Raw genomic sequence first — 27,223 nt, forward strand, 5'->3', positions numbered from 1 at the left:
CACTTTCTATTGTCTCTCTCATACTATAGCTACAGCTGCCACTTGTAATTAAGCTTGCTGTGGCTACTCATTTCTACTAACCACCTACTTCACTCACATTGCTTGGCTGGTTCCAGTAGACAAAAGATTTGTGACTCTTGCTATTCTAGGAGTTTCCATCAAACAAACATGTATTTGCATTTTAGGTGTTTTTATAAATAGTTATGAAATCTTTCCTCCTATTAAATGAATTTTAGGCACCAAGAAGTTGATCAAAATGTTTACTCTTTGAAGGCTTTAAAGGCAAACCTGACTGTTATCTTAGAATATCCTAGGGAGGATGGGCCAGAAAAGTCACCTGCCTCCTTTCTCCATTCCTAGGCGGGTTCCTCCAGATGTGAAAGGGGCCCAACCTCTAGGAGGCCAGAATGAGAGATGTGCAAGGCAAGATGGACAGATGGATGAACAGTGGTTCCTCCATCAGCTCCTCTATAGATTGGAGCCCCCTTCTTTTCTGTGGGTTTTTTCAGACCAGGCTGCTTATAGAGGCTTTCTCTTCACCCCCATCCACTACTGGCATCCTCATCTTAGCTTGACTCCTGCTTCCTGAACCAACCCAAGCCTTCCAGACACTGAGTTTATGCTTTCAGGCACATTGGACCTTATTTTTATTCAAGTATATAATTATCCTTACCTGATATCTTGAAATATACCCATAGATCTTATTTATGAATTATGCTCCATATCTGATTATTCTGACCAAAAAAAATCACTTATGTGTTTTTTATCTTTAGAGGCACACTGTAAACTCTGTATGCTGTGAGCCAGGATGGCGCATTCAAGAGTCCCTGGTGCTCGTTGCTCTACCTATTATGTGGGGATATGACAATTTTATAAGCCCTAAATGGCAACTTCCTTCTGGAATCCTGAAGCTGCATAAGTTCAGCCCTGAGAGAGTCTGAGGCCAGCTTGCCCACAGGCCAGAGCTGTTGCCACAGGAGTGTCACAACAATCTTTAAAAATAGATCACCTTTGAAAGCAGAGCAGATTTCCTTGTAAGCCCAGCACCAAATCTCTGGGGCTCTTAACAGCTGTGTTTGGATGAAGATCAGCTATATTTAAGAGTTGAAGATTAGAGGAAGGCTGGGGCATAGAAACCAAAGGGTGCTAGGAAAATCAGCAGAGTAGCATAGCTATAGATCAGCAGTTCCCAACACTTTTGGCACCGGAGCTGGTTTCAATGGAAGACAAGTTTTCTATGGATGGGGGTGGAGGAGACAGTTTTGGGATGATTCAAGAGCATTACATCTCCGCCTGAGATTATCAGGCATTAGATTCTCATAAGGAGCTGCAACCTAGATCCCTCACATGCATCGTGGGTTCGCGCTCCTATGAGAATCTAATGCTGCCACTGATCTGACAGGAGGTGGAGCTCAGGCAGTGATGCCAGCATTAGGGAGTGGCTGTAAATATAGATGAAGCTTCACTTGCCCACTTGCTGCTCACCTCCTGCTATGTGGCCCTGTTCCTAACAGGCCAAGGACAGTGCCAGTCTGCAGCCAGGGGTTGGGAACAGCAGCTATAGATGATCACATAAAAGAAAGAAGGTTCTCTGGAGGGCCCATCTCATAACTCAGTCCACCTGTTTACCTATCTAGAGGGCAGCTAGTTTGCAGTCCCAGATACCTGGGATGGGAAGAGAAAAAGCTTGTTCTCACCATGGTGCTTGGGCCACCCAGAAGTCAGGGCAGCATGGGCGACAAAGTATGCAGAGTCCGCTGCCTCCTCTTGAGAGGGGCTTCTGCTCTGGACGATGAGATGTGCCTGTCACCACAGAAAGAAGAAACATGTTGTTAACATGCTTTGCAGCAGCAACAAAGAACTAATCGTCCTTATAACAACAAGCAGAAAGCCAAGGAACTTTCCAGAAAGCTGGAAGAAAGCTGTAAGAAATGATTTATGTGGAAGTGCAATTAACTCTCGGCAGAGCTGCTTTTAAAAGCAGTGAACAATGCAGAAAACGCTGGACACTGAATCCAGATGGCTCCTTGCTATGGCTGGGGCCTGTTACTAAGTAAATCATTTAAAAGTCTATGATCCTGAGTGGCGCCTGTGGCTCAAAGGAGTAGGGCGCTGGCCCCATATGCAGGAGGTGGTGGGTTCAAACCCAGCCTCGGCCAAAAACTGCCAAAAAAAAGGTCTATGATCCTTTGAGTCCAGTGTCAGTGAAGAGGAGGCAGCAGTGTTGAGAAGTAAGAAAATGAATAAAAAGAATCAATGCTGTACAGAGGATGTAGCAAAGCCCAGCCCCACTGCCTACCGGGGGGACCCCAAAGTGGGACCTACCCACAGGTTGGCAACCTGCCCCACAGAAATACAGACCCCTTCTTTGTGCCTCACCCCCCAGGCAAAACTGCCTGCACCCTCTGCAAACTGGCCCATGGCAGCTGTCTGAGCACAAACAGGAGCTCAGTTCCTTGAAAATAAAGCCCATTCAAACAAACGAAAAGTATGATCATATGAACATAAAATAATAATAATCCTCCCATAAAATACAAAATACATCTTTCAAAAAAAGGATAAAGTTACTGCTCATCTACCTATCAACATTTAGAGCTTTTAAAAAATGCTATTAATGATGCATTCACATTCATCCCAAAACAGACAGTTACGTGCTGCCTTGCACAGAAGAGGCATGTGCTAGAAAGCACAGGCAGCACAGAAAGATGAGATGTGGCAAAGTGATACAGAGTACTAATGTAAGTCCATAGGTAGAGGGAAATTTGTTGCCAAAAGGGTGATAAAAATTATGAAATACCACGAGTTTAAAGGAGGGAAACACCAGGTTGGGATAGACAAAACACACTAGCAACAACTAAGAACTAAGCTGCACTTTAACTCTTTTTTGTGATACTGATTTCAATTTTCTGGGTTTTAAAGTTTCAGATTAATACGAGGTTACAAACCATTCGGTTACATGGTTTGCATTTGTTAGGTAAGGTCCCCGTGGTAGTTGTGCCCTTTACCCAGGAGGTGTACCATGTACTCTAACACTGTGCCTATTAGGTGACAGCACACCAGCCCCCGCCTTGCCTCCTGCTCTTCACTCTTCCCCCCGTCTTCCAATGTGAATTTAATTGAGTTTTTCTTTTGTGTGGGCATGTATCTGTTCATTTACTGGCTTCATGTTAGTATTGAGTACAATGGATACTTTTCCATTCTCGTGATACTTTACTAAGAAGAATTTTAATTGTCTTGATAATTTTTATTATCTTTATTTGATAGATGAGAAAACTAAAATTGCTGAGGGGGTGGCTTGCCCAAGATACCTTACCACTAGTAAGAGTTGAAGATAAGAGTCTGACCTTGGTACTCTGACTTCAAATTCTGCTTTTTCCATCACATCCTGAATGTTGCCATTCCCCCACCCTCGCCTGTGGTGTCAGACATCATTAATCAATGCCAGCACAGTCCCTGGGGACCCCTGATTCAGCCTCCAGGAGCTAGGGCTCATCCATAGGAGCAGGCATTGGAGATGAAGTCATTCTAGTTGAACATTCCAGCCTGGACCAAGCAGTTCTTGCTCCTCTAATAAAAAGCTGAATCCATTTCTGAGACTTAATTGGGGTGGGGGTATCATCTTTGACTCCAGACTATCCCCTCCTTTGTCTATTCCATGTTAAAATCTGCTTTGATACTAGCTCTAGACTTTTTACAATTGGGGATGCTCCAAATTAATATTGCTGATAAGAACTTTTATTGCTGCACTAGAACAGTTACAATTTCTTCTTTTTAAATGCTAACAATATCCTTTGCTTTAAAACTACTTTTCTTATTATACCATATGAAGAATTGAATAAATGGTTTCAGCAACATCAAATTTGTCCTTGTCCTTGATTTGGCATGAAGGGCCCAATCTCAAGCTCTGTCTTGAAGTGCTTTTCAAATAATGGGCACTCTGAAATGCAATGCCACCTAAGGATAAACAATAGGAGCCACAGGGATAGTCAAACCAGTATGTGTGCAGTGTTTAGAGAAAGGAAATGAGAGGAAATGCCTTCCTACCTCCAATACTGAATGCAAACTGAGCCATGTTTACTTTGTATTTTCCCCTTGGTTAACTATCCCTACAATTTGTTCAAACAACATTCTTTTCAAACAAAAGAATAATCACTGTATAATGCCAGAAAAGGTTTAACTCCTATTGTTCAAAGACATAACACAGAGTATTTAAGATGATTAAAACTCAAATTCAAATATTTTCTAACTTGTTTCTATTTAGTATTATGATTCAAGAAAATATAACAACTATGTCTTTTTTTTTTGATATAGTCTCACTCTGTTGCCCATGCTAGAGTGCCGTGGTGTCAGCCTAGTTTGTAGCAACCTCAAAGTCTTGGTTCAAGCATCCTCCGGCCTTAGCCTCCAGAGTAGCTGGGACTACAGGGTCCCATCACAACACCCAACACTGGGCTAATTTTTCTATTTTTAGTAGAGATGGGGTCTTGTTCTTGCTCAGGCTGGTCTGGAACTCCTGAGCTCAAGGGACCTTCCTACCTCAGCCTCCCAGAGTGCTACAATTATAGGTGTGAGCCATTGCACACAGCCTAATAAATATATGTCTCTCAAAATTGTTTTTAAATTAATAATTACATATTCTGAAAGTACTATAAGTTGCTTTTTTGCTCTGAAGATAGAAATTCTAGCAAAGTTTTCTTTTTTTGTAGAGACAGAGTCTCACTGTACCGCCCTTGGGTAGAGTGCCGTGGCGTCACACGGCTCACAGCAACCTCTAACTCTTGGGCTTATGCAATTCTCTTGCCTCAGCCTCCCGAGCAGCTGGGACTACAGGTGCCCGCCACAACGCCCGGCTATTTTTTTTGTTGTTGCAGTTTGGCCGGGGCTGGGTTTGAACCCGCCACCCTCGGCATATGGGGACGGCGCCCTACTCACTGAGCCACAGGCGCCGCCTCTAGCAAAGTTTTCTAAGAACAAAACTTCCCACACTAACAAGAAAATGAATTTATCACAAAATTTTCATGACCTCAACATTTTTATACATGAAATGCTAATATAAGCAAATACTTACTATTCATTTCAGAAGTTCAATCCCTGATCTAATTTATTATTGGATGTTCATGAAGCTTTTACAGAGCATATGCTAGAGGAAGGGAGGGTCGCCCATGATGTTTAAAATATAAAAAATTAGCATCTCAACTACTCAGTAAAATTCAATTCAATTCAGTTTAATTTAATTCAGTTTTATTCAATTCAATTTATTTTCATTTTAAAATGCTTTCCACATGTCAGATATTGTGCTAACACTAGCAATTCATGAAAAAATGAGGCACAGATACTGGTTTTAAAGGATAAAATGTGAAATAGTTTCATTTTATGTGGACCCACAGACACTGTCCTTCATTAGGTTTTAGCACAGGACTCAACAACTTCCTCTCTCCTTGCTCCTGTCATCATTATCATGGATTCCAGCATCCATGATAATGGATGCAGCAGAGGGATGCAGCCTATCTGCAGGGACTCCACAGGGGGGGCTGGGGATGGCACCCTATACCGTATACCCTTCCATGGTCTAGGCTATGTGCTTGTCATTCAGAGGCCAAAGGCAAGGGCAAGGGCAAGGGCACTGAGACAGTATTTAAAGGTTAGCCTCTGGGGCACACAGCAGGGTTGAGAAGGACTCAGAGTGGAACTGAAGGAGACAACAAGAATGCCTAGCAAATGACCTAGCTAATACCTTGGACTTTCAGGTTTTTGACAGATTCATCTTCCTCTCTACCCTCAGCCGTCCAATCCCCTAAACACACTTCAAGCCTCATTCTTGCTTAGTCTGTGCTACCTTTGAGTCCTCTAGCTCATAGACTCATTTTGACTGTTGGGGAGACCTGACTTTATTATGTCTGTGAAGCTCCTAGGCCCCCACTCCACTGCCCCCATGTTCTCACTAGCCATCAACTCCCTGCTGTCCACCTGTCCAGCTAACGATGCACTGTCCATTGTACATATGGAAAAGGCCCTCAACTCCACTGAAGCATTATTGGAAATGGTGAAAAATTAGGGGCCCTTTAAATATCCATCAGCAAGCGAACAAATACACTGTGGCGTATTTTACAGTGATTGAACTCTCCATATGTCAACACAGGTCTATTTCAAAAGCATATCACTGAGTAGAAAAAGCAACTTGCAAACAGATGCAAACCCCATGGGCACCACTGACTTCAAAGTTCTTTTCTTGGAGCAGAATAACCCAAACAAAATCTTCCATGGTTCTCTGATACACTTAGCAGGTAAATGTGGGGCTGCTCTCAAGGAAGCCTGCTTATTCCTACTGGAGGTTATGCATACAGAATCATACTTTTGACCTCTGTGATTAACCTGTTTATACGCACCATCTCTTTCCTGCCAATCTCATGGATGCTAGAAACCGCCCTGGGACATGAGGGCTCAGGGTGACACAGATTGAGAACCACAGCACACACAGGAGCTTGACAAAGCTAGTGATTAGATTAGACTACACACAATCTTTCCAAACTCGACCACTTTTCACAATTTTGGAACAATGCTGCTTTCGCAGAGAGAATGTAATCACCCTGTTATGTGCATCTGAGAGCATTTAAGGGCCAGGAATCACAATTAACAGAAAGACAGGAGTCCTGCTTGCCTCTCTTGGCTTTCCATTGGAGCCCAAGTAATGAGTCCGCCGGGGATCCATCCTTGACCACACTCACTCCTTCACCTCATTATTTATTAATCTCCCTAGGGCTCAAGTTTCCCCTCACATCTTTGTTGTTTTCAACTAGCATGTTGGACTGGGTAAAAAAAACAAGTAAATAAACCTGATATCCCACATTGAACAAGGTTGTTATTTCTAAAAAAATTATTTGTAAGACAAACTACCTCAACCCCTGCCAAGGTTTCAGAGCAGCTGTTACATTCTGGTGCCTCATGTGTGTTCTGGGGTAAACCACAAATTTCTCATGCCAATCCAGCTGTCAATAAATAGACCAGCCAGAGCTGGAGCTGGCAGGCTCTTATCTAACTGGGCCTGCCCCCTAGGATTTGTAAAATTTCTTGAAGAGAAAACTTGATGACTAGTAAAAGGATGAGGGAATATTTCTATTTATGCAGGCAGACCTCAATACATGAATACTCAACTTAAAACCCTAGAAGGGTCTGAATGTGGAATCTCAGCTCTTGGGGGTGGGTGGGTCCCAGGGGAGGGAATGGATAGCTCCCCACCTTCATAATAATTAGGGGATCACTGACAAAGCAAAATCTCCTCCCTTGTAGCAAAGTGAAAAGTAAGTACACAAGGACCCCAAGGTAAATTTGTAGACTTAAACTGAGTATAGTATTTACTTTGGAGACAAGAACACACATGGAGAATACAACAGACATCTTCAACTTAGTAACAGCCAAGATCTCTTTGTACAGTCGAGGTATGGACAGAGGGAAAGAGAGACATGGGCACTGACTGCCACCTGCTTTTTCTGGTGTGGTGCTAAGTGAGTTACATACACCAGCTTGCTTCATCTCAAAATCACCAGTAAAGTGAATAGCCTGATTTCCAGAAAGGGACATGAAGCCTTAAGAGATGAAGCTATTGGCTAAAAGTCACGTGGTGGTTGAGTGACTGAAAGAGACTCAGCTAAGGCCCATAATTCCAAATTGCAGACTTTTCTAGTCTAACACCTGGTTATTGAGAGGGTAGAAATTACAGAAAGATGATTTTCTTGTCAATTTAATAAAGAACAATTTAAGGGTAAGAGGTAGAGGTTGCTAAATAGTAGACTTTGTCTAGAAATATAGCAGGCTGCCTAAGGGAGCAGAGAGATACCAATTTGTGGATGACCAAGCAGCTTCTGAGAGCTTCAGAGGGGTTTCAGAGGAGAGAAGAGCAGTGTATGGTGACGGAGTAGATGTTAAGTTGCTTTCCACCAAGAGTCTACATCTTTGCTTTGCTTCAAGTTTATGCCTTAATTCAACAGAATTAAGTTCACTTGTTACTGGGAGATGAAAGCTTGCTACTCTTCCTTTACAACTGACCAGCTGTGAAGCTGTATCACTCTCCCTCCCAGCCATACCCAAAATGGCCATTCCACCCCTGGCTTTGAGCTGACAGCACTAAGACAAGACAGGGTCAAGTTGCAGTCCCAGGTGGCCACTTCATCTCCTCTCCATCACTGCCGAGTAGGGGAGCCTCTCATGACCACACACACCATGGGGGCCTGGGGCAGCCGGGGACCCAAGGCTAAGGAAACGATGGAGCTGGGAATCTCTGGTGGAGATTAGATGAGCAAGAAGTCACTGGGGAGCATCAGAAAACGAAGTTCTGAGGGCCCAGAACCAAGCCAGTTTCTTTTAATAGTCAGAGAATGTCCTCAGTGGCAGCTTTCCAGATGTCAATTTTAGCTCCTCCAAAGGCTGGGGAGAAAAAGTCCTACTCTCTGTAAGGGTTAGTACCAAAATAGATGTCTCAGGGGCTTATCCTTTCTTCTTTTGGTTCTGTGTTTTCTTAAAACTGAACTACATACTTAAGTGATAAGAGACCTGCATACAATTTTTAAAAATCTTAAGTGGTAGAAAAGAACAAACAATTAAAATTAAAAATACTCCCTCCCTTGTGTCTACATGCTTTCTCCTCTCTTCTCCCGATTCCCAGTGTGACTCCTTGTAGCTAATGGCTGTGAACACTTTCTTGCATGTGGTTCCAGAAAACACACACACACACACACGTGCGCGCGCGCAAGATCACGACCCGACCACCTGCTCAGCTTCATCTCCACAACCCACTCTGGGCTCCAGTCACAATGGTCAGACAGTTTATACTGCATGTCTTTAATGAGTGACACTGAGGATTATTTTTGTAGGTTTATTGGCCACGTGCATTTCGTTTCTTACAAATTGTTTTAGTCTTCTGTATATATTTCTAATAAGTTGACTTTTTCATCTGTGTTTTTAAGAACTCTTTGTGTATTTCCCCTCTTAGACATTTATTTTTTGAATTTATGATGTAGTTTTTCATTTCAATGCTATCAAATTTATCACTCTTTCTCTTTTTTTCTCCTCTTCTGTATCCTAATCTATACCCATCTGTACATCGGCAGAGTAAAAATGTTCAACAAATGTCAACACAAGCTATTTCTAAGCAGGGAGGTCTGGATTCATATCTTTGTACTGTTCTATACGGCCTTGGTTTCTTTTTAATGAAAAGCATGGATCACTTTTATAAAAGTGGTTGCTATTCACAAAGAAATAGTAATCTTCTCCCCTTTGTGGATTTATATCATTCTTAGAAAATTTTTATAATGAATAAAATCACAAATTCACTCTATAGAATCTTTTCTAATATTAAACAAAAAGTCTTGAATTTTAAGAGATTTTTAAAATTGTAAATAGCATCGCTCTGATTACTTATAATAAATGAATCGTACATTATAGCAAATAAATAGCAAATGATCAGAGCCAGTCAGAAGTGCTGCCATTTGCTGAGGGCTCTGTGTTTGCCAGAGCCATGTATAAACATCAAGCAGCCGTCTCCCCAGGCCTGACCAAGACCAGTAATTTGCCCAGAGCTGGAACCCAAAGCTAGAATTTCAGACCCGAAAGGCTTGGTAGAGCAAATAATAATTCAATTATTTTATTATACTTTGCCAGTCAAAATTCCCTAAATTTGGGAACTACTGAATGGCAGAGCTACCCTGAAAACTGAAAAGAGGGATATGCAATTCAAGTGCTCTGGAACTGAAAAGCAATCCAAGTGAGTACAGTGTTAATTTATACACATACCCATAAACACACTCTCGCTCACGTAAGTGAAATCCTGTGATTTTCTTTTGGATAGAAAAATAAGGTTTTATTGCCAAAATCTGCCCTGAAAAGTTTCAGAAGCAATCACATTGCCATGGTTTTCTCATGGACCCCTGCTGCAGAGGGCTGAGGAACGGGTGGGCTGGATGACAGCTCTTTCATCAGACCCTGGGGACTGCTGCCTTCCTTGTGTGGTGGCTCTGCAGGATGTGGTTTTAATTTTCTCCATTTTAATGGGTTAGTTCCTAAAATACATTGGAACTTCTTGTACATTCTACAGGAAATAAAAGGTCTTTTCTCTCTGGGTGTTTCTCTCACTCCAAAGGAATGAAAAGTAAAAAACAACAGGGAAATAACAAAACCTCTTTGTGTGTGATTAATAAATGGCTTTTAGACACAGGTTCCCTTGGAGGGCTGTGGCTACACTGCACCTTTCTGTATCTTAGGTAAGTCTCCTAAAGAAAAGGGAAGCATTGATAAATGTGTAATAATTACTGTTAATAAATATGAGTTGTTTATATTGGCAGCAGGCCTAATAGTTCACAAAGCACTTTCCATTTTGAAATTTTGAGCAGTGCTGTTAAGTGGATACAGTCTTTTGTAGGTTTTTTCCTCTTTTATTTGTAAGGAGCTAAATGACTTGCCTAAAATTAAACAGCTGGGAAACAGAATAGTCTTGACTTGAATCCAGATTTTCTGCCTTCAAATTCAATGTTATTTTCACTTCACCAAACTATATCTTTAATGATAATCTATAATTTATTTAAAATACTCTCCAATCTTTGTTAACCTCAACAAGAAACAACAGTAAATGTCACCTATCAACTTTACAAGTATTATAAAATGAGTGAATTCCTTTATAAATTGGATATAGGGAAATTCTTCTAACTTAGGCTCAAAATCTAAACTTAATGCCAGGAAAGGTTGAATATTTGGTTTTTAATTAAAAAATTAAATTAATAAAAATATTAAAAAAATTGTATGGTAAAAAAATAGCACTAATAAATAAGTTCAGCAAAGTTGCAGGCTATAAGATAAATATACAAAAATCATTTGTATTTCTATACATGAACAATCAGAAAAGGAAATCAAGGAAACACCTGTATTTGTAATAGAATCAAAAAGAATAACTTAGGAATAAATTTATGCAAAGAAGTATAAAACTTATATTCTAAAAACTATAAAATATGGTTGAAAGAAATGAAAGAAGAGCTAAAAAACTGATATCTCATGTTCAACAACTGAAAGACTTAATATTGTTAAGATGTCAATATTTCCCAATTGAAATGTAGATTCAATGCAATCGCTACCAAAATCCTGGTGGATTTTTCTTTGTTGTTTTTTGAAGAAACTGATAAGTTGACCCTAAAATTCATATGAAAATGAAGGGACCCAGAGTAGCTAAACTAATCTTGAAAAAGAAGAACAAAGAGATTCACATGTATTGATTTTAAAACTTAACTATGAAACAACAGTGATTGAGAAAATGTGACATTGGCATAATGATAGACTTAATGAACAGTTCAATGAAATAGAACTGAAAGTCTAGAAATAAATCCTTACATCTACTGTCAATTGATTTTGACGAGGGTGTCAAGTTAATTCAATGGTGAAAGGATAATCTTTTCAGTAAATGGTGTTGGGACAACTGTTAGCCACATCAAAAAGTGAAGTTGGACCCCTACCTCACACCATATACACAAATTAACTCAAAATTAATCAAAGATCTAAGTGTAAGAACTAGAAACTAGTTTAAAAATTAGAGTTTTAGTCAGACTAAAAACTCTTTGAAGAAAACACAGATAGAAGCCTCATTAACTCGGTTTAGGCAAAAGTTCCCTAGGTATGACACCAAAAGCACAAAGAAAGAAAGAAAAAATAAATAAATTGGATATAATAAAAACCAAGAACTTTTGTATTTCAAAGGACAAAGATGAGAAAAGCCACATATTGAGAGAAAGTACCGACAAATCATGTATCTGACAAGGGTCTAGTATCTAGTATACAGAACATATGAAGAATTCTTAACAGAATTCAACAAGAAAAAGAATAACCAATTTAAAAATATGCAAAGAATTTGAATCAACATTTTCCCCATAAAGATATACAAATGGCCAATAAGCATATAAAAAGATGTGCTACAATACGTCATTAGTCATTAGAGAAATTCAAATAAAAAGACACAATGAGATATTACTTTACTCTTACTATGATAACTAAAATAAAAAAAAAAACAGATAGTAACAAGTGTTGGTGAGGATGTGTAGAAACTGGAATGCTCATAAATTGTCAGTGGGAATGTAAAACAGCGAGGCACTTCCTCAAAAAGTTAAGTAATAGAGTTATCATATGACCCAGCCATTCCACTCATACCTTTATACCCAAGAGAACTCAAAACATATGTCCATACAAAAACTTATACATTAAGATTCATAGCAGCATTATTCATAATAGCCAAAATTGGAAACAACCCAAATGTCCATCAGCTGATGAATGGATAAATATGGTATATTTGTATAATGGAATTTTACTGAGCCATAAAAAGGAATGAAGTATTGATGCCTGCCCAAGTTGGATGAATCTTGAACACATTATGCCAAATGAAAGAAGTTAGACACAAAAGGCCGCAGAGTATGTATTCCACTTCTATGAAATGTCCAGGATAGATAAATCCTTACAAATAGAAAGCAAACTGTAGTTGCCAGGGGATGGGAGGAGGAGGGAATGAGGAACAGGTATGGGGTTTCTTGAAAATGTTCTGAAATTAGAAGGCAGTAATGACTACAGAACTTTGTGACTTTTTAATAAAACCACTAAATTGTACACTTTAAATGGGTAAATTTTATGGTCCAAAAATTATCTCCATAAAAAACACTGAACAGGGCAGCGCCTGTGGCTCAGTCGGTAAGGTGCCGGCCCCATATACTGAGGGTGGCGGGTTCAAACCCGGCCCCAGCCAAACTGCAACAAAAAAAAAAAATAGCTGGGCATTGTGGCGAGCGCCTGTAGTCCCAGCTACTCGGGAGGCTGAGGCAAGAGAATCGCTTAAGCCCAGGAGTTGGAGGTTGCTGTGAGCTGTGTGAGGCCACGGCACTCTACCGAGGGCCATAAAGTCAGACTCTGTCTCTACAAAAAACAAAAACAAAAACTGAACAATGATGAAAAATAAATGACAAACTGAATGAAAATATTTACAACAAACATCATAGATAAAGGGGTAATATGTGTAAGAGATACAGAACTTTTTTTTTTTTTTGTGGAGACAGAGTCTCACTGTACCATCCTCGGGTAGAGTGCCATGAGGTCACATGGCTCACAGCAACCTCTAACTCTTGAGCTTATGCGATTCTCTTGCCTCAGCCTCCTAAGCAGCTGGAACTATAGGCGCCCGCCACAACACCCGGCTATTTTTTTTTTGCAGTTTGGTCGGGGCTGGTTTGAACCCGCCACCCTCAGCATATGGGGCCGGCGCCCTACTCACTGAGCCACATAAAAGTTAAGGAAACTAGACCAAAACTCCTATTTAAAAATGGGCAAATGATACGAATAATCCACAAAAAAGACAATCACAAAAGATTCATTAAAGTATCTTAAACATATGAAAACATATTCAACTCCATTTTTAAAAACAGAAGTGCAGGCCATGTCTGGTAGCCTAGCACTTTGGGAGGCCAGGCAGGAGGACTGTTTGAGGCTAGGAATTCTAGTGGTGCAAGCATTATCACTCAACTTAATTCTTGACCTCTTCATCTATAAACTGTAAATAATAAAATGTCATAGAGAAGATAATCCAGATAAAGTGAGAGAATGAGACACTCACAAACTGTGAATAGGAGTATAAATTGTTAGACAAATTAAAAAAGAAATAGAAATAAAGTATTCTCAGCGCCATGTCTTTGAAATAACAAGAATGGGTTAGTATTTTAGTATTCATCTTGCAATTTCTGCAGGAACAAAGTTTCAGAAATATTTTTTTAGAAGTTCCTTTAGCAGATGATATGATAGAAAGACATCAAAATGACTGTAATGGTTAATTTTACGTATCAGCTGGGCTAGGCTATGATGCCTGGTGGTTTGGTCACACAGAGTCTAGATCTTGCTGTGAATATACAGCATTTTATAGGTGTGATTAACATTTCAAATCAATTGACTTTATGCAAATGAGATTACCCTCAAGAATATGATGGGGCTTCATCCAATCAGTTGAACACCTAGAATACAAAAACCTGAGATTTCCCAGAGAAGAAGAAACTCTTTCTCACTTTCCAGCCTGTTGGCCTGCCCTGTGACTTACCAGCCCCCAAATCACATGATCCAATAAATATTAAAGGATAAAGAAACTTTTTCTGGGAAATAATACTTAAATTATTTGTGGCCTGTGCAACCCATGACAGGGGATGAACCTCCTGCTGTCATCTACTTGGCCATCTAATAAGAAAATCTTTGTTGAACATCTACTCTAGACTAAGTGTTTTCCTTATCTAGAGCAAATGACAAAGCCAGTATTTTCAGAGCTTCTTGCCACTTGTGTCTATGAAAAGCATTGGGTCTAGAACAGGTTTGGTGGCCAGTGTGTTGCAGCTTACCTGTAGGAAATGGTTGATGGCTGCATCGTGGAATCCCAGGGCTTGCTCTACACCTGCTAATTCCCTCAATACTGGTACACACTCAAGACTTTTTTCACCTTTACCAATCTCAACATATTCCAAAGCTTTTTGATAGTGGGGTAAAGCTTCTTTTGATTTCTTTTGACCTTGACACACCCTAAAAAACAAAAGGATTATTTTTAAAATAATTAAAATAGGAGATACTGAAAATATCCATGAGCTGAGAGTTACGATGTGACTCTCTGACCCCTAGCGTCCAGTTTGTTTTCTCTTCTACTAATCTTTTCCTCTGGGAGGTAATAGGGCTTAATTGTGGGATGAATTGTGGCATAAACTCAAGAAGGATGGACCTTGAAATCACTAGGAAGCTTCAAGTCCTGGCTTCACTCCTTAGTGGATGATGACCATCAAGTCACTCAAGTCTTTCCCCTGTGTAAATTAAGGATAATAATAGTGCCTACTTCTCTGGGTTATATTCCTATGAAATTAGTTATTATTCATAACAACACCTAGAACAGTCTCTGACACATACTATGCACTGTGTAGACATTGGTATAAAAAACATAAAATACCTTACAAAACAACAATAGCAACAATGAAGGATGCTGAGATGCTGATAATTGATCTGTTGAGAAACTTCTAAAATTTCCCAGTATTGGTGAGAATGTGAATACTCTTACTAACTGTTAAGGAGAATATTATTTGGGCATAAACTTTTCTATATCAAAATTATATATACACATGTATATACACATACACATGACCCTGCTAATTCTGCTTCTAGGAACTTATATTAAAGACATACTCTAGCAGGAAAATAAGATATATACAAGAATGTTAACCTTAGCATTCTCTACAGTAGTAGAAAGCACTTAAAATGCACCCACAGGGGATAAGAAGTACATTTAAAATGTGGAATGCCATGTAGCCATTGAAGTTAATGCTGATCCATACTTATTGACCCAGCACTACACATTATAGATGTACTTTTTTTACCATTTAAAAATAGGTAAAGGCAGGGTTGGCACCTGTAGCTTAGCAGCTAGGGTGCCAGCCACATACACCGGAGCTGGCAGGTTTGTACCCAACCTGGGCCTGCCAAACAACAATGACAACTACAACCAAAAATAGCTGGGTGTTGTGGTGGGCACTTATAGTCCCAGCTACTTGGGAGGCTGAGACAAGAGAATCACTTAAGCTCAGGAGTTTGAAGTTGCTGTGAGCTGTGACACCATAGCACTCTACCTAGGGCAACATAGTGAGACTGTCTCAAAGAAAAAAAAAAAAAGTAAAGGCAAAGTGAGAAAATACCCCTTCAGCTTCTTAGGGCAAGAATCTCCCATATAAAAAATGTATTCCTATATATTGTTCAGCAAACATAACAATATACATTTAAAAATCATCTTCCCCCAAATATCTGTGAAGACTTTTGGAAACTTTTTCTTTCATGGAAAAATTTTATGTACAAAATTCATAATGAAAGATCTTCCTATGCTGTCCTATGCTCCAGAATCTTTCATACACAAAAGGCCTCCCAAGTTGCCCAGGGGCACACTGAGAAATAAGTGAGAAAGTGACTAAAGAACCACAAAAAATTGGTCTTATGTTCAACTCAATCATGGGTATTTTTCACACCAGAGGAATTAATAGAAGCAAAGATTCTTTTCAGATCTGTGGTCCAGAAGGCCAGAATGGAATAAAATGCTGATTGAATAGTTTATGAACTTGGATGCCTTCTGTAATTGTGAAGAGGTTTAAAACACAGGAAAAGGCCAGACTTCAATATGGATCTGGACCTTGTATAGCTTACAGCAATTCTAGTGTTGGAAGGGAAAAGATTAATAGCTGACCTAGTAACACTGGGCTTCTCTTTTGACTCTTAATGAGAGATTACCCACTCAGAATGTTATGGGTAATCATTTGCAAATATCACAGTTTATTTTTAAAGAGAAAACCCATTAGAACTTCTGGTGATAAAGAGTCTCTGAAACATATGACTGTTAAGAAATCATTTGGCCAAACAATTAGATTCCTAGTAGACAAAGCTTAAATAACAGAAAACAGGGGTGAGCAAATTGCGCTCTGGGGGTCAAATGTACTCAGTTTGCTTTTTGTAAATAAAGTTTTATTGACATACCCATTTGCTTATGTATCATCTATGGCTGCTCTTGAACTAGAATGGTAGCGTTGAGTACTTGCTACAGAGACTAAATGGTCTACAAAGACTAAAATATTTACTAATTGGACCTTTACAGAAAATGTTTGCTGACCTGTGTTCCAGAATCTATAGAAAGTTATTTTCAAAATGACTTCAGATTTTTTTCAACCTAATTTAGCCTCAAGAACTCAGACAGTGCCATAGATATTTGAGCAAAGGAAAAGAATCATCATCTTTTTCCTTTCTCATGTTTGTAGAATGATGCAACATGCCAAGGAAATAAAGAATGGGTCCTTTGTTCCAAAGGCTGCCTGTAAAAGTCACAGAAGAGTAAAAAGACCAATACAAACACCTTAAATAATTTCATTCGGGTAACTGATTTAAAAGAAAACAATAGTCCAAGCTAAGTAATCAAATTCATAAATGCAAAAATAATAACCTGGTATGCCATTAATTCATATATCAAAAATCCCTTCTTTTCTGTGATAACTCACTAAAGAGAAATGTTTGTGGTTTTGAAATGTTGGAGAGCAGGGACAACTTGTAGCCACCTACTGACTATCTTAGCCAAAAGCACAGCGTATTACTGTAAGTGAATGCCAGGCTGCCTTTTCTGGTCTCAAAACGTCATCATACAAATGCCTGACTTAGAGACAATTTGATGGGAAAAAATACAGATGTAATGGGGAGAAAAAGAAGCTACAGAAGAAAACACATATATACATGTAGATTTTAAAAATAGGAAAACCAATACATGTTTTTTATGGCTATACATGCATACAGTAAAGGTACAAAAACATTTAGAGGAATGAAAAACCACTAAATTCGGCATAATTGCCTGTCATGTAGGGGAAGAAAACAGGGTTGGGGAGAATGCATACTTGGTTTCCATTTATCTGAAATATATTTTGTAAGCTTAGTAGTGTGCACATGAGAATTTGTATAACAATATCTCTACTTTTGTGTGCCTAAATTATTTTATTAAGAAGATGGCCAAGTCACACACTCTTAGATTGACGCATGGGGGTTCAACCTTTTGGCTCCTCTGTGCCACACTGGAGGAAGAGTTGTCTTGGACCATATTACATGTACAAACACTAATGAAAACTGATGAGCAAAAAAAGAGTCTGTGCATAATTTTCGTGATAACTGACATCACAGATAAGCAAAAAAGTCTTCACAAAATCCACATGTGGCCCACAGGCCACAGGCATGCGTGTGTACCAAGAATGAAGCGCATTCAATCCCTCTCCTCTTGAAGTTGCTGTTGTGTGTTATTATAGAGTTCTGGCAGTAACACGGCCAGAGGCTATCAAGCTCATGCAACCCACAATAAGTCTTCTGATGCTCATTGAGAGTACACTATTCACTTAATAGAAAGGGAAAAATAGAAAATAAAATTACTTTAGTTTCCAGATATATTTAATAAAAAATGGGTTTGAGAGAACACCCTATCAAGAGATAACTAAAGTAGTCTTACCTCTATCTTCAACTCACTTAAAGCAGCAGTTTCAGATAATCTTACCCGTTTCCATTTTCTCATGTATAATGCTTAGATTAGCAATATTTTCTCTTTTCCATTTCTATTGACCTGCCAGGGATGCTTTATTACCTAGCACACCCCTCAATGTGTTTGGTAGCTTTAGGAAACACACCAGACAGATGAAAAGACAGAGAATTTTGAACAACAGAATGTGGCAGTATGTTAATTTGGCAGGTCCACAACTTAAACCATGGAATATTTTATTGAATGAAAATATAGACATAGTAATTCTACAGAGAACACGATGAGACACTATCTCATTCCAGACAAGTTTCAGAAGATCCCACGAGGATGGATACTTGTTTTAACATGCAGTAAACAAACACAATCTCTGCTATTATTAAGAAAAGAGAGTTTCCTTTTAAAAGCTCTAGAATTAGGCAAGAATATGGAGCACTAGTATAAAAGAAAAGCTTTATGGGAATGTCACTGATAATCAGAATCTGATAAGAAACCAATCCCGAGAGAAGACAAGTGGGATTTTCTATGGTCAAAGTGAGAAAAGATGTCTATCTGGGTTTCTTTCTACTGCTTGACACATACAGGTATGTATGTACAATTTCTGTTGAGTGCATCATGAAGTTTCCATTCTGCACTAGTGAGTGCTCTGTGCAGTGGTTAGGAGCCTAGTGGACACGAGTGTTTGATAGACAGGGCTCTGCTGTGCCACTTCTGAGCTTTGTTAATTCCTACCCGTGTGACTTTGGACATGACCTCACTTTTCTCAACCCCCGTTGCTTTATTTGACAATGGGAATACTAAGAATATCCATGTTATAGGAAAGACTAAGGGTGAAATGAGATGAAGACTGTAAAGCCCTTAGCAAGAACCTAACACAGAAGGTGGTCAATAATAGATTGCTAGTATGGTTTTAAAAATCATTATTATTATTTGATGTATTTGATATTTTCTCTTTTCCATTTCTATTGACCTGCCAGGGATGCTTTATTACCCAGCATACCCCTAAATGGGTTTGGTAAGTCAAACTTCTGTAAGTTGACCACCCATGGGACTGTAACAAACTGGTCAACATAAGGAACTAGGCCTACTATACTGATACGTTCATGTGGTTTATATCCGGTTTATGAAAATTAGGTCCACTTAAGGAGGTGGTCAATGTATACAGGTGGTCAACTACGGAGGTTCTACTGTATTCGAGGTCTGACAAACTCACAAATTTGCCACCATGCGCTTACATCAGCCGCACTGTACTAACAACGTGGTGAGTTTTCATAACCTTGGTATATCAGTGTTTCACAGCTGTGTTTGTGTTGACATGTGCCAATGTCTTGCTGAGTGGTGTTCATTATTGTTGTTGCATGTTTTTTGGTGCCATTAAGAGACTGTTGGACTAGAATTAGAACAATGAATAAACAGACATTAAATTTCTTGTTAAACTTGGCAAGAGCAGAAGTGAAATCAGGGACATGTTAGTCCAAATTGATGAGAATAATGCCATAAAGAAAATAGCAGTTTATGAATGGATTAAACATTTTTCTGAAGGAAGAGAAAGTGTCCCTGATGGACAGAGGTCAGGGCACCAGCAACAAACAGAACTGAAAAAACATTGAAAAAAATTGTGGAATTGTGCATCAAAATCACTGGCTAACTGTGAGAAGTATAGTAGACCAAGCAAACATCAACAGAGAAACAGTTAGAAAATCTGAATTGAAAATCATGGCATGAGAACGGTGTGTGCAAAAATGGTCCTGAAGGAGCTCATCAATGTTTGTCAAGACCTTTTGGAGAAGCAAGATGATGTTTTGGGCTGTTTTATCACTAGTGATGAAACATGGTTGTGCCAATACAACCCTGAAACAAAGTGTCAAAGTGCACAATGGAAGTCAGCCAATTCTCCATGATCAAAAATGTTCTATCCATCTAAAACAAGAGTCCAAATGATGTTGCTCACTTTTTTTGATATCAGAGGGACTGTTTATTACGAATTTGTACCAACTGGACAAACAGCTAACCAAGTTTACCATTTGGAATTGCTGAAAAGGCTGCATGAGAAAGATAAAAATGACCTGAAGTTTTTGCCAAAACTCATGGCTCTAGCATCATGACAATGCACTAGCTCATACAGCACTGTCTGTGAGGAATTTTTTAGCCAGTAAACAAATAACTGTACTGGAACACCTTCCCAATGCACCTGATCTGGCCAAGTGACATTTTTCTTTACCTGAAGATAAAGGAAATATTGAAAGAAGATATTTGATGACATTCAGGACATCAAGTATAATGTGACAGTTCTGATGGCCATTCCAGAAAAAGAGTTCCAAAATTGCTTTGAAGAGTGGACTCGGTGCTGGTGTTGGTGACTGTAGTAATATTTAGCAATGAGGTACACAGCACTTTTTCTACAATGGGCATCTCTTCAACCACAGGAATATAAGATTAGGAAGAGTCTCCCCCACCCCCCCCAAGAGATTTCCTTCTTTGTTAAATAAGCATAAGCATTCAAGGCCCTTGATGTCTAAATTGAATTTCCTCTGCATTTGTCTTTTGATTATAAAGGCTCTGACAAATGCAGAGTATTCAAAGTCCCACATTTGTCAGAGCCTCTATAGTCAAAAGACAAATGCAGAGGAAATGTGACTTTAGACATTAAGGGCCTCCAAGTGATGGTAAGAACTACAATTTTTTTTAAACAGCTTTGGGAATTACTTACTGGACAAATTCAGGGAAGACAGTGGGATGTTAACAGGGTGTTACTAAAGTATCAGAAACCCCCCTGAGATGCATTAATGGGGAAGCATGTGAAACTTAGTAGAATCCTGCCATCTCAAAGAGGTGACGACAGGTAGATCATACATGTTCCACTTGCCATTTCACTTCTCCATGACCTTCTCTTCCTTCTCAAGCAGTTCTTGCTAAAGGAGAAAGCTTCCCCATTCCTTCCTCTTTGGAAAACTTGTGTTAGAATCACTTTCCAAATCTCATGCCTTCAAGGAATCCTTTGCCTGAGAGCAAGACAAAGTAATAAAATCAAGCTTTAAAAGTAAGCATGTAAAATTATCTGATTTTACTTTAGCTTAGATAGTCCAGGACACCAAAGACAACAAAGCTTAGCCTTCTCAAGTCACAGGTAAAAGACATACATGGTAAAATACTGCACACCAGAGCAATCTTGAAGTACAAAATCTTAATCAGTGATGTAAGTACATGATTGAAATCACTTCCTGGATGAAATTTCAGGAAGGAAAATGTTCAATTAGATGCTAACAACAATCATAGCTACTTTTCTTTCTTTCCTTCTTTTTTGCTTTTGAGGGTCTACCATGTGCCTAGATGCTTTAATGTGGTACCCATTAATCACAGCAACCCTTAGAGGTCCTATCAGTCCCACACTAACAGGACCGGTAAGTGAAGCTTCAAGGCCTTCATGAATAAAACTTGCCTAATTCTTACACCTAGGAAATTTGAACACTGATTTGAATCCAGGGCTTCTGACTCTAATGGCTTCATTGGTGATGACAACATGGCACACCATTTAGAAACACCTGATGGAAAGAAAGGTGTTTGCTTATTCCCAAACATGGTGTTTAGCACAGCTATGCCAGTCAAAGTGCTTGCTGGGTAAGCTAAGGGAAACTCCAGAGAAGATATGTGAACAGTCACAGAGGGAAATGGGGATAAGTCACATGTTCTGGAGCAGCAGTTTCAATAAATCATCATCTGGAGGAGAGCAAGATGGCAGCCGAGTAACAGCTTCCTTGCATCTGGGCACTGTGAGTCTAGGGAGATAGGACTCCAGGCATCTCTGGCTGGTGGGATCTGCCTATCATCACCCCTGCGAGGATACAGGGAGTCAGCGAGAGACTTCTGGACCCCAAGAGGAGGACTAAAACAGTGGACAACCGGCAAGTGGTCACGTGTATTCAATCCGTCTAAACCCGCCCACAACTGTAAGTTCAGTAGCAGCGAGACTGCAAACTGGAAAGGTCTTCCCTGTGAACTATTTTGGTGTCTTTGGACCTGGCACTCAGTTGAACTGCCTTGGGGAGAGCCTGAGAGGGAGTGCGGAGAACTTTGGCCGTTGTCTAGGGCCCCAGTCTGAGCTGCTGAGCCAGATGGAGTTAACAGTGTTTGGCTGTGGGCCACAGGGAGCCATTGTGAGTGATCTGCCCCCGCAAGCTCCGCCCTCAGGGTCGCAGAGCTAGAATCGGGTGGGACCCAGTAACCTAGCAACTGAGTAGCCTAAGGGTGGGGTCTGAGCCGCCTTGCAGTCCTAACCCTCAGGGGTAGAGTGAGACTGGTTTTGGCACATGGGTAAGTGGACAGCCACTTCAGCAGTGATTCCAGCGACAAGCACTTTCCTGGGAAAGCTTCTGCTCAGCAAGTTTACAAGATCAAAGTGCCTTTTAAGTGGGCTGAAGAGAGATTTAGGGTGTCTACCTGCTGGGGTTTGAGAAATCAGCAGCCTTCAGTCGTATCAGAAATGTGACTAACATCTCATACCCCAGAAGACCACGTGTTGCCCAGACAATATTCAACAACATATACATACTGCTTTGTTTTTGGTCTTCTTTTGTTTTTTCTGTTTTTTTTTTTCTTTGTTTGTTTTTGGTTTGGTTGGCTTTTTTTTTTTTTATTTTGATGTTGTTGATGTTGTTTTGTTTTTTAACTTCAACCTTTCCTGTACAGATCTTTTTTCTCATTTTTTCTAGTTTAATTATAATTTCCCATTGCTGCCTTCCTTTTTCAATAACTAGAACTTCATTTTTGCTACTGTTTCTATCGCTATTATTTGGTTTTTCACCCAATTTAATCCCGTAAAGTTTTCTGTTAGCTTGTTTTGGTCTGATTTATAGCATTCTTGTCTTTCCTCTCTACTTGGTGGAGATGGGGTACTGTGTCTGATCAGGTTAGCAAAGAGCTGCTGACCTCAAGGGAACGACCCAACTGGGCACCCCCAGAAGGTGGGTTTTTTTTAAGGTTGTGTCAAAATACACTACTGTACACCTATATTGCTCTGTGTCCCTCTTTCTGTGCCTCTCTTCTTTTTGTCAATATTCCTTTTACCCACCCCCTCTCCTTTCTCTATTTTTTTTTCTTTTCACTCGGTCCTCCTTTCTTTTTTTTTTTTTTTTTGGCCGGGGCTGGGCTTGAACCCGCCACCTCCGGCATATGGGACCGGCGCCCTACCCGTTGAGCCACAGGCGCCACCTGGTCCTCCTTTCTTTCATCCCTTTCTTGCTCTTCAACCTTCTAACCCTTCTGGTCCTGTACCAAAAGGACTCATCGAACCCTTAGTCCACAGGCACGAGAACTTAAAGAGTAAGAGGAAGTGAAAGGAAAATCAGGGCAAGGAAACAGATAAAAGAAATCACTCATGAGGAAGAATCAGCAGAAAACTCGAGGCAACATGAAGAACCAGTCCAGAACAACCCCGCCAAGGGACCATGAGGTAGCTACTGCAGATGATTCCACCTATAAAGAAATGTTAGGAATGACAGAAAGGGAATTTAGAATACACATGATGAAAACAATGAAAGAAATGATGGAAACAATGAAGGAAACTGCTAATAAAGTGGAAAATAACCAAAAGGAAATCCAAAAACAGAATAAAATAAGAGATGATATGAAGAATATAGAAAGGATATAGCAGAGCTGAAGGAACTGAAACAGTCAATTAGGGAACTTAAAGATGCAATGGAAAGTATCAGCAACAGGTCAGACCATGCAGAAGAAAGAATTTGAGAGGTAGAAGACAAAGTTCTTGAGATAACTCAGATAGTAAAAGAGGCAGAAAAGAAGAGAGAGAAAGCAGAATGTTCACTGTCAGAATTATGGGACTTTATGAAGTGTTCCAACATACAAGTTATAGGAATCCCAGAAGGGGAAGAAGAATGCCCCAGAGGAATGGAAGCCATACTAGAGAATATTATAAAAGAAAACTTCCCAAATATCACCAAAGATTCTGACACACTGCTTTCAGAGGGATATCGGACCCCAGGTCGCCTCAACTCTAACGGAGCTTCTCCAAGACACAATGTGATGAACCTGTCCAAAGTCAAGACAAAAGAAAAGATTCTGCAAGCTGCCAGGAGTAAGCGCCAGATGACCTACAGGGGCAAATCCATCAGAGTGACCGCAGACTTCTCTAATGAAACTTTCCAAGCAAGAAGACAATGGTCATCTACCTTCAATCTACTTAAACAGAACAATTTCCAGCCCAGAATTCTATACTCTGCTAAGCTAAGCTTAAAAATTGACGGAGAAATGAAATCATTTACGGATATACAAATATTGAGGACATTCGCCACAACAAGACCAGCTCTACAGGAAATACTTCAACCTGTTTTGCACACTGATCACCACAATGGATCAGAAGCAAAGTAAGAACTCAGAAATTAAAGGACAGAACCTAACCTCCACACTGATGCAAAAGATAAAACTAAGCAATGGACTCTCGCAAAATAAGATGAATAGAATACTACCACACTTATCAATTATCTCAATAAATGTTAATGGCTTGAATTCCCCACTGAAGAGACACAGATTGGCTGACTAGATTAAAAAACACAAGCCATCCATTTGCTGTCTCCAAGAAAAACACCTGGCTTCAAAAGACAAATTAAAGCTCCAAGTCAAGGGTTGGAAGACAATTTTTCAGGCAAATGGAATTCAGAAGAAAAGAGGAATTGCACTTTTATTTTCATATTCATGTGGATTTAAAGCAACAAAGTCAAAAAAACAAAGATGGTCACTTTATGTTGGTCAAGGGAAAAATACAACAAGAGGATATTTCAATTCTAAATATTTATCCACCCAATTTAAATGCTTCCAGATTCTTGAAACAGACCTTACTCAGTCTGAGCAATATGATATCTGATAATACCAAAATAACAGGGAACTTTAACACTCCTCTTACAGAGCTGCACAGATCCTCTAAACAGAAATTAAACAAAGATATAAGAGATTTAAATGAGACCCTAGAACTGTGCTTGATAGAAGCATATAGAACACTCCACCCCAAAGATAAAGAATATACATTCTTCTCATCACCCCATGGAACATTCTCCAAAATTGATCATATCCTGGGACACAAAACAAGTATCAACAGAATCAAAAGAATTGAAATTTTACCTTGTATCCTCTCAGACCATAAGGCACTAAAGGTAGAACTCAACTCTAACAAAAACACTCGGCCCCACACAAAGACATGGAAATTAAACAATCTTCTGTTGAATAACAGATGGGTGCAAGAAGAAATAAAACAGGAAATGATTAACTTCCTTGAGCATAACAACAATGAAGACACAAGCTACCAAAACCTGTGGGATACTGCAAAAGCAGTTTTCAGGGGAAAATTCATCGCTTTAGATGCCTACATTCGAAAAACAGAAAGAGAGCGCATCAACAATCTCACAAGCCATCTTATGGAATTGGAAAAAGAAGAACAATCTAAGCCTAAACTCAGTAGAAGAAAAGAAATATCCAAAATCAAATCAGAGATCAATGAAATTGAAAATAAAAGAATCATTCAGAAAATTAATGAAACAAGGAGTTGGTTTTTTGAAAAAATAAATAAAATAGATTAACCACTGGCCAGACTAACGAGAAATAGAAAAGTAAAATCTCTAGCAATCGCAATCAGAAATGATGAATGAGAAATAACAACTCATCTCACAGAGATACAAGAGATCATCTCTGAATACTACCAGAAACTCTATGCCCAGAAATTTGACAATGTGAAGGAAATGGATCAATATTTGGAATCTCACCCTCTCCCTAGACTCAGCCAGGAAAAAATAGAGCTCCTGAACAGACCAATTTCAAGTACTGAGATCAAAGAAACATAAAAAATCTTACAACCAAAAAATGCCCTGGTCCAGATGGCTTCACTCCAGAATTCTATCAAACATTCAAGGAAGAGCTTATTCCTGTACTGCAGAAATTATTCCAAAAAATTGAGGAAGAAGGAGTCTTCCCCAACATACTCTTTGAAGCAAACATCATCCTGATACCAAAACCAGGAAAAGACCCAAACAAAAAGGAGAATTTCAGACCAATCTCACTCATGAATATAGACGCAAAAATTCTCAACAAAATCCTAGCCAATAGATTACAGCTTATCATCAAAAAAGTCATTCATCATGATCAAGTAGGCTTCATCCCAGGGATGCAAGGCTGGTTTAACATATGCAAGTCTATAAACGTTATCCACCATATTAACAGAGGCAAAAATAAAGATCACATGATCCTCTCATTAGATGCAGAAAAAGCATTTGATAAAATCCAGCATCCTTTTCTAATTAGAACACTGAAGAGTATAGGCATAGGTGGCACATTTCTAAAACTGATTGAAGCTATCTATGACAAACCCACAGCCGATATTTTACTAAATTGAGTAAAACTGAAAGCTTTTCCTCTTAGAACCGGAACCAGACAAGGTTGTGCTCTGTCACCTTTACTATTCAACATAGTGCTGGAAGTTCTAGCCAATACAATTAGGCAAGACAAGGAAATAAAGGGAATCCAAATGGGAGCAGAGGAGGTCAAACTCTCCCTCTTTGCTGATGACATGATCTTATACTTAGAGAACCCCAAAGACTCAACCACAAGACTCCTAGAAGTCATCAAAAAATACAGTAATGTTTCAGGATATAAAATCAATGTCCACAAGTCAGTAGCCTTTGTATGCACCAATAATAGTCAAGATGAGAAGCTAATTAAGGACACAACTCCCTTCACCATAGTTTCAAAGAAAATAAAATACCTAGGAATATACCTAACGAAGGAGGTGAAGGACCTCTATAAAGAAAACTATGAAATCCTCAGAAAGGAAATAGCAGAGGATATTAACAAACGGAAGAACATACCATGCTCATGGATGGGAAGAATCAACATTGTTAAAATGTCTATACTTCCCAAAGCAATCTACATATTCAATGCCATTCCTATCAAAATACCAACATCGTACTTTCAAGATTTGGAAAAAATGATTCTGCGTTTTGTATGGAACCGGAAAAAACCCTGTATAGCTAAGGCAGTTCTTAGTAATAAAAATAAAGCTGGGGGCATCAGCATACCAGATTTTAGTCTGTACTACAAAGCCATAGTGGTCAAGACAGCATGGTACTGGCACAAAAACAGAGACAT

The 27,223-nt window shown here is 39.4% G+C and overlaps 1 protein-coding gene across 5 annotated transcripts in view; it reads right to left on the bottom strand.

The window, feature by feature from the left end:
* TTC23 (tetratricopeptide repeat domain 23) overlaps positions 1 to 27,223 on the bottom strand; it is a 123,351-nt gene that overhangs the window by 40,832 nt on the left and 55,296 nt on the right. For all 5 annotated transcript variants that reach the window (XM_053581796.1, XM_053581795.1, XM_053581800.1 and 2 more), the window contains 2 exons: positions 14,394 to 14,571; positions 1,698 to 1,803 (listed from right to left, as the gene is read on the bottom strand). In XM_053581796.1, coding sequence (XP_053437771.1) covers positions 1,698 to 1,803; positions 14,394 to 14,571 — 284 coding nt within the window. The remainder of the gene's footprint in view (positions 1 to 1,697; positions 1,804 to 14,393; positions 14,572 to 27,223) is intronic.

Source organism: Nycticebus coucang, chromosome 2 (genome assembly GCF_027406575.1).
Source record: "Nycticebus coucang isolate mNycCou1 chromosome 2, mNycCou1.pri, whole genome shotgun sequence".
NCBI lineage: Eukaryota > Metazoa > Chordata > Mammalia > Primates > Lorisidae > Nycticebus > Nycticebus coucang.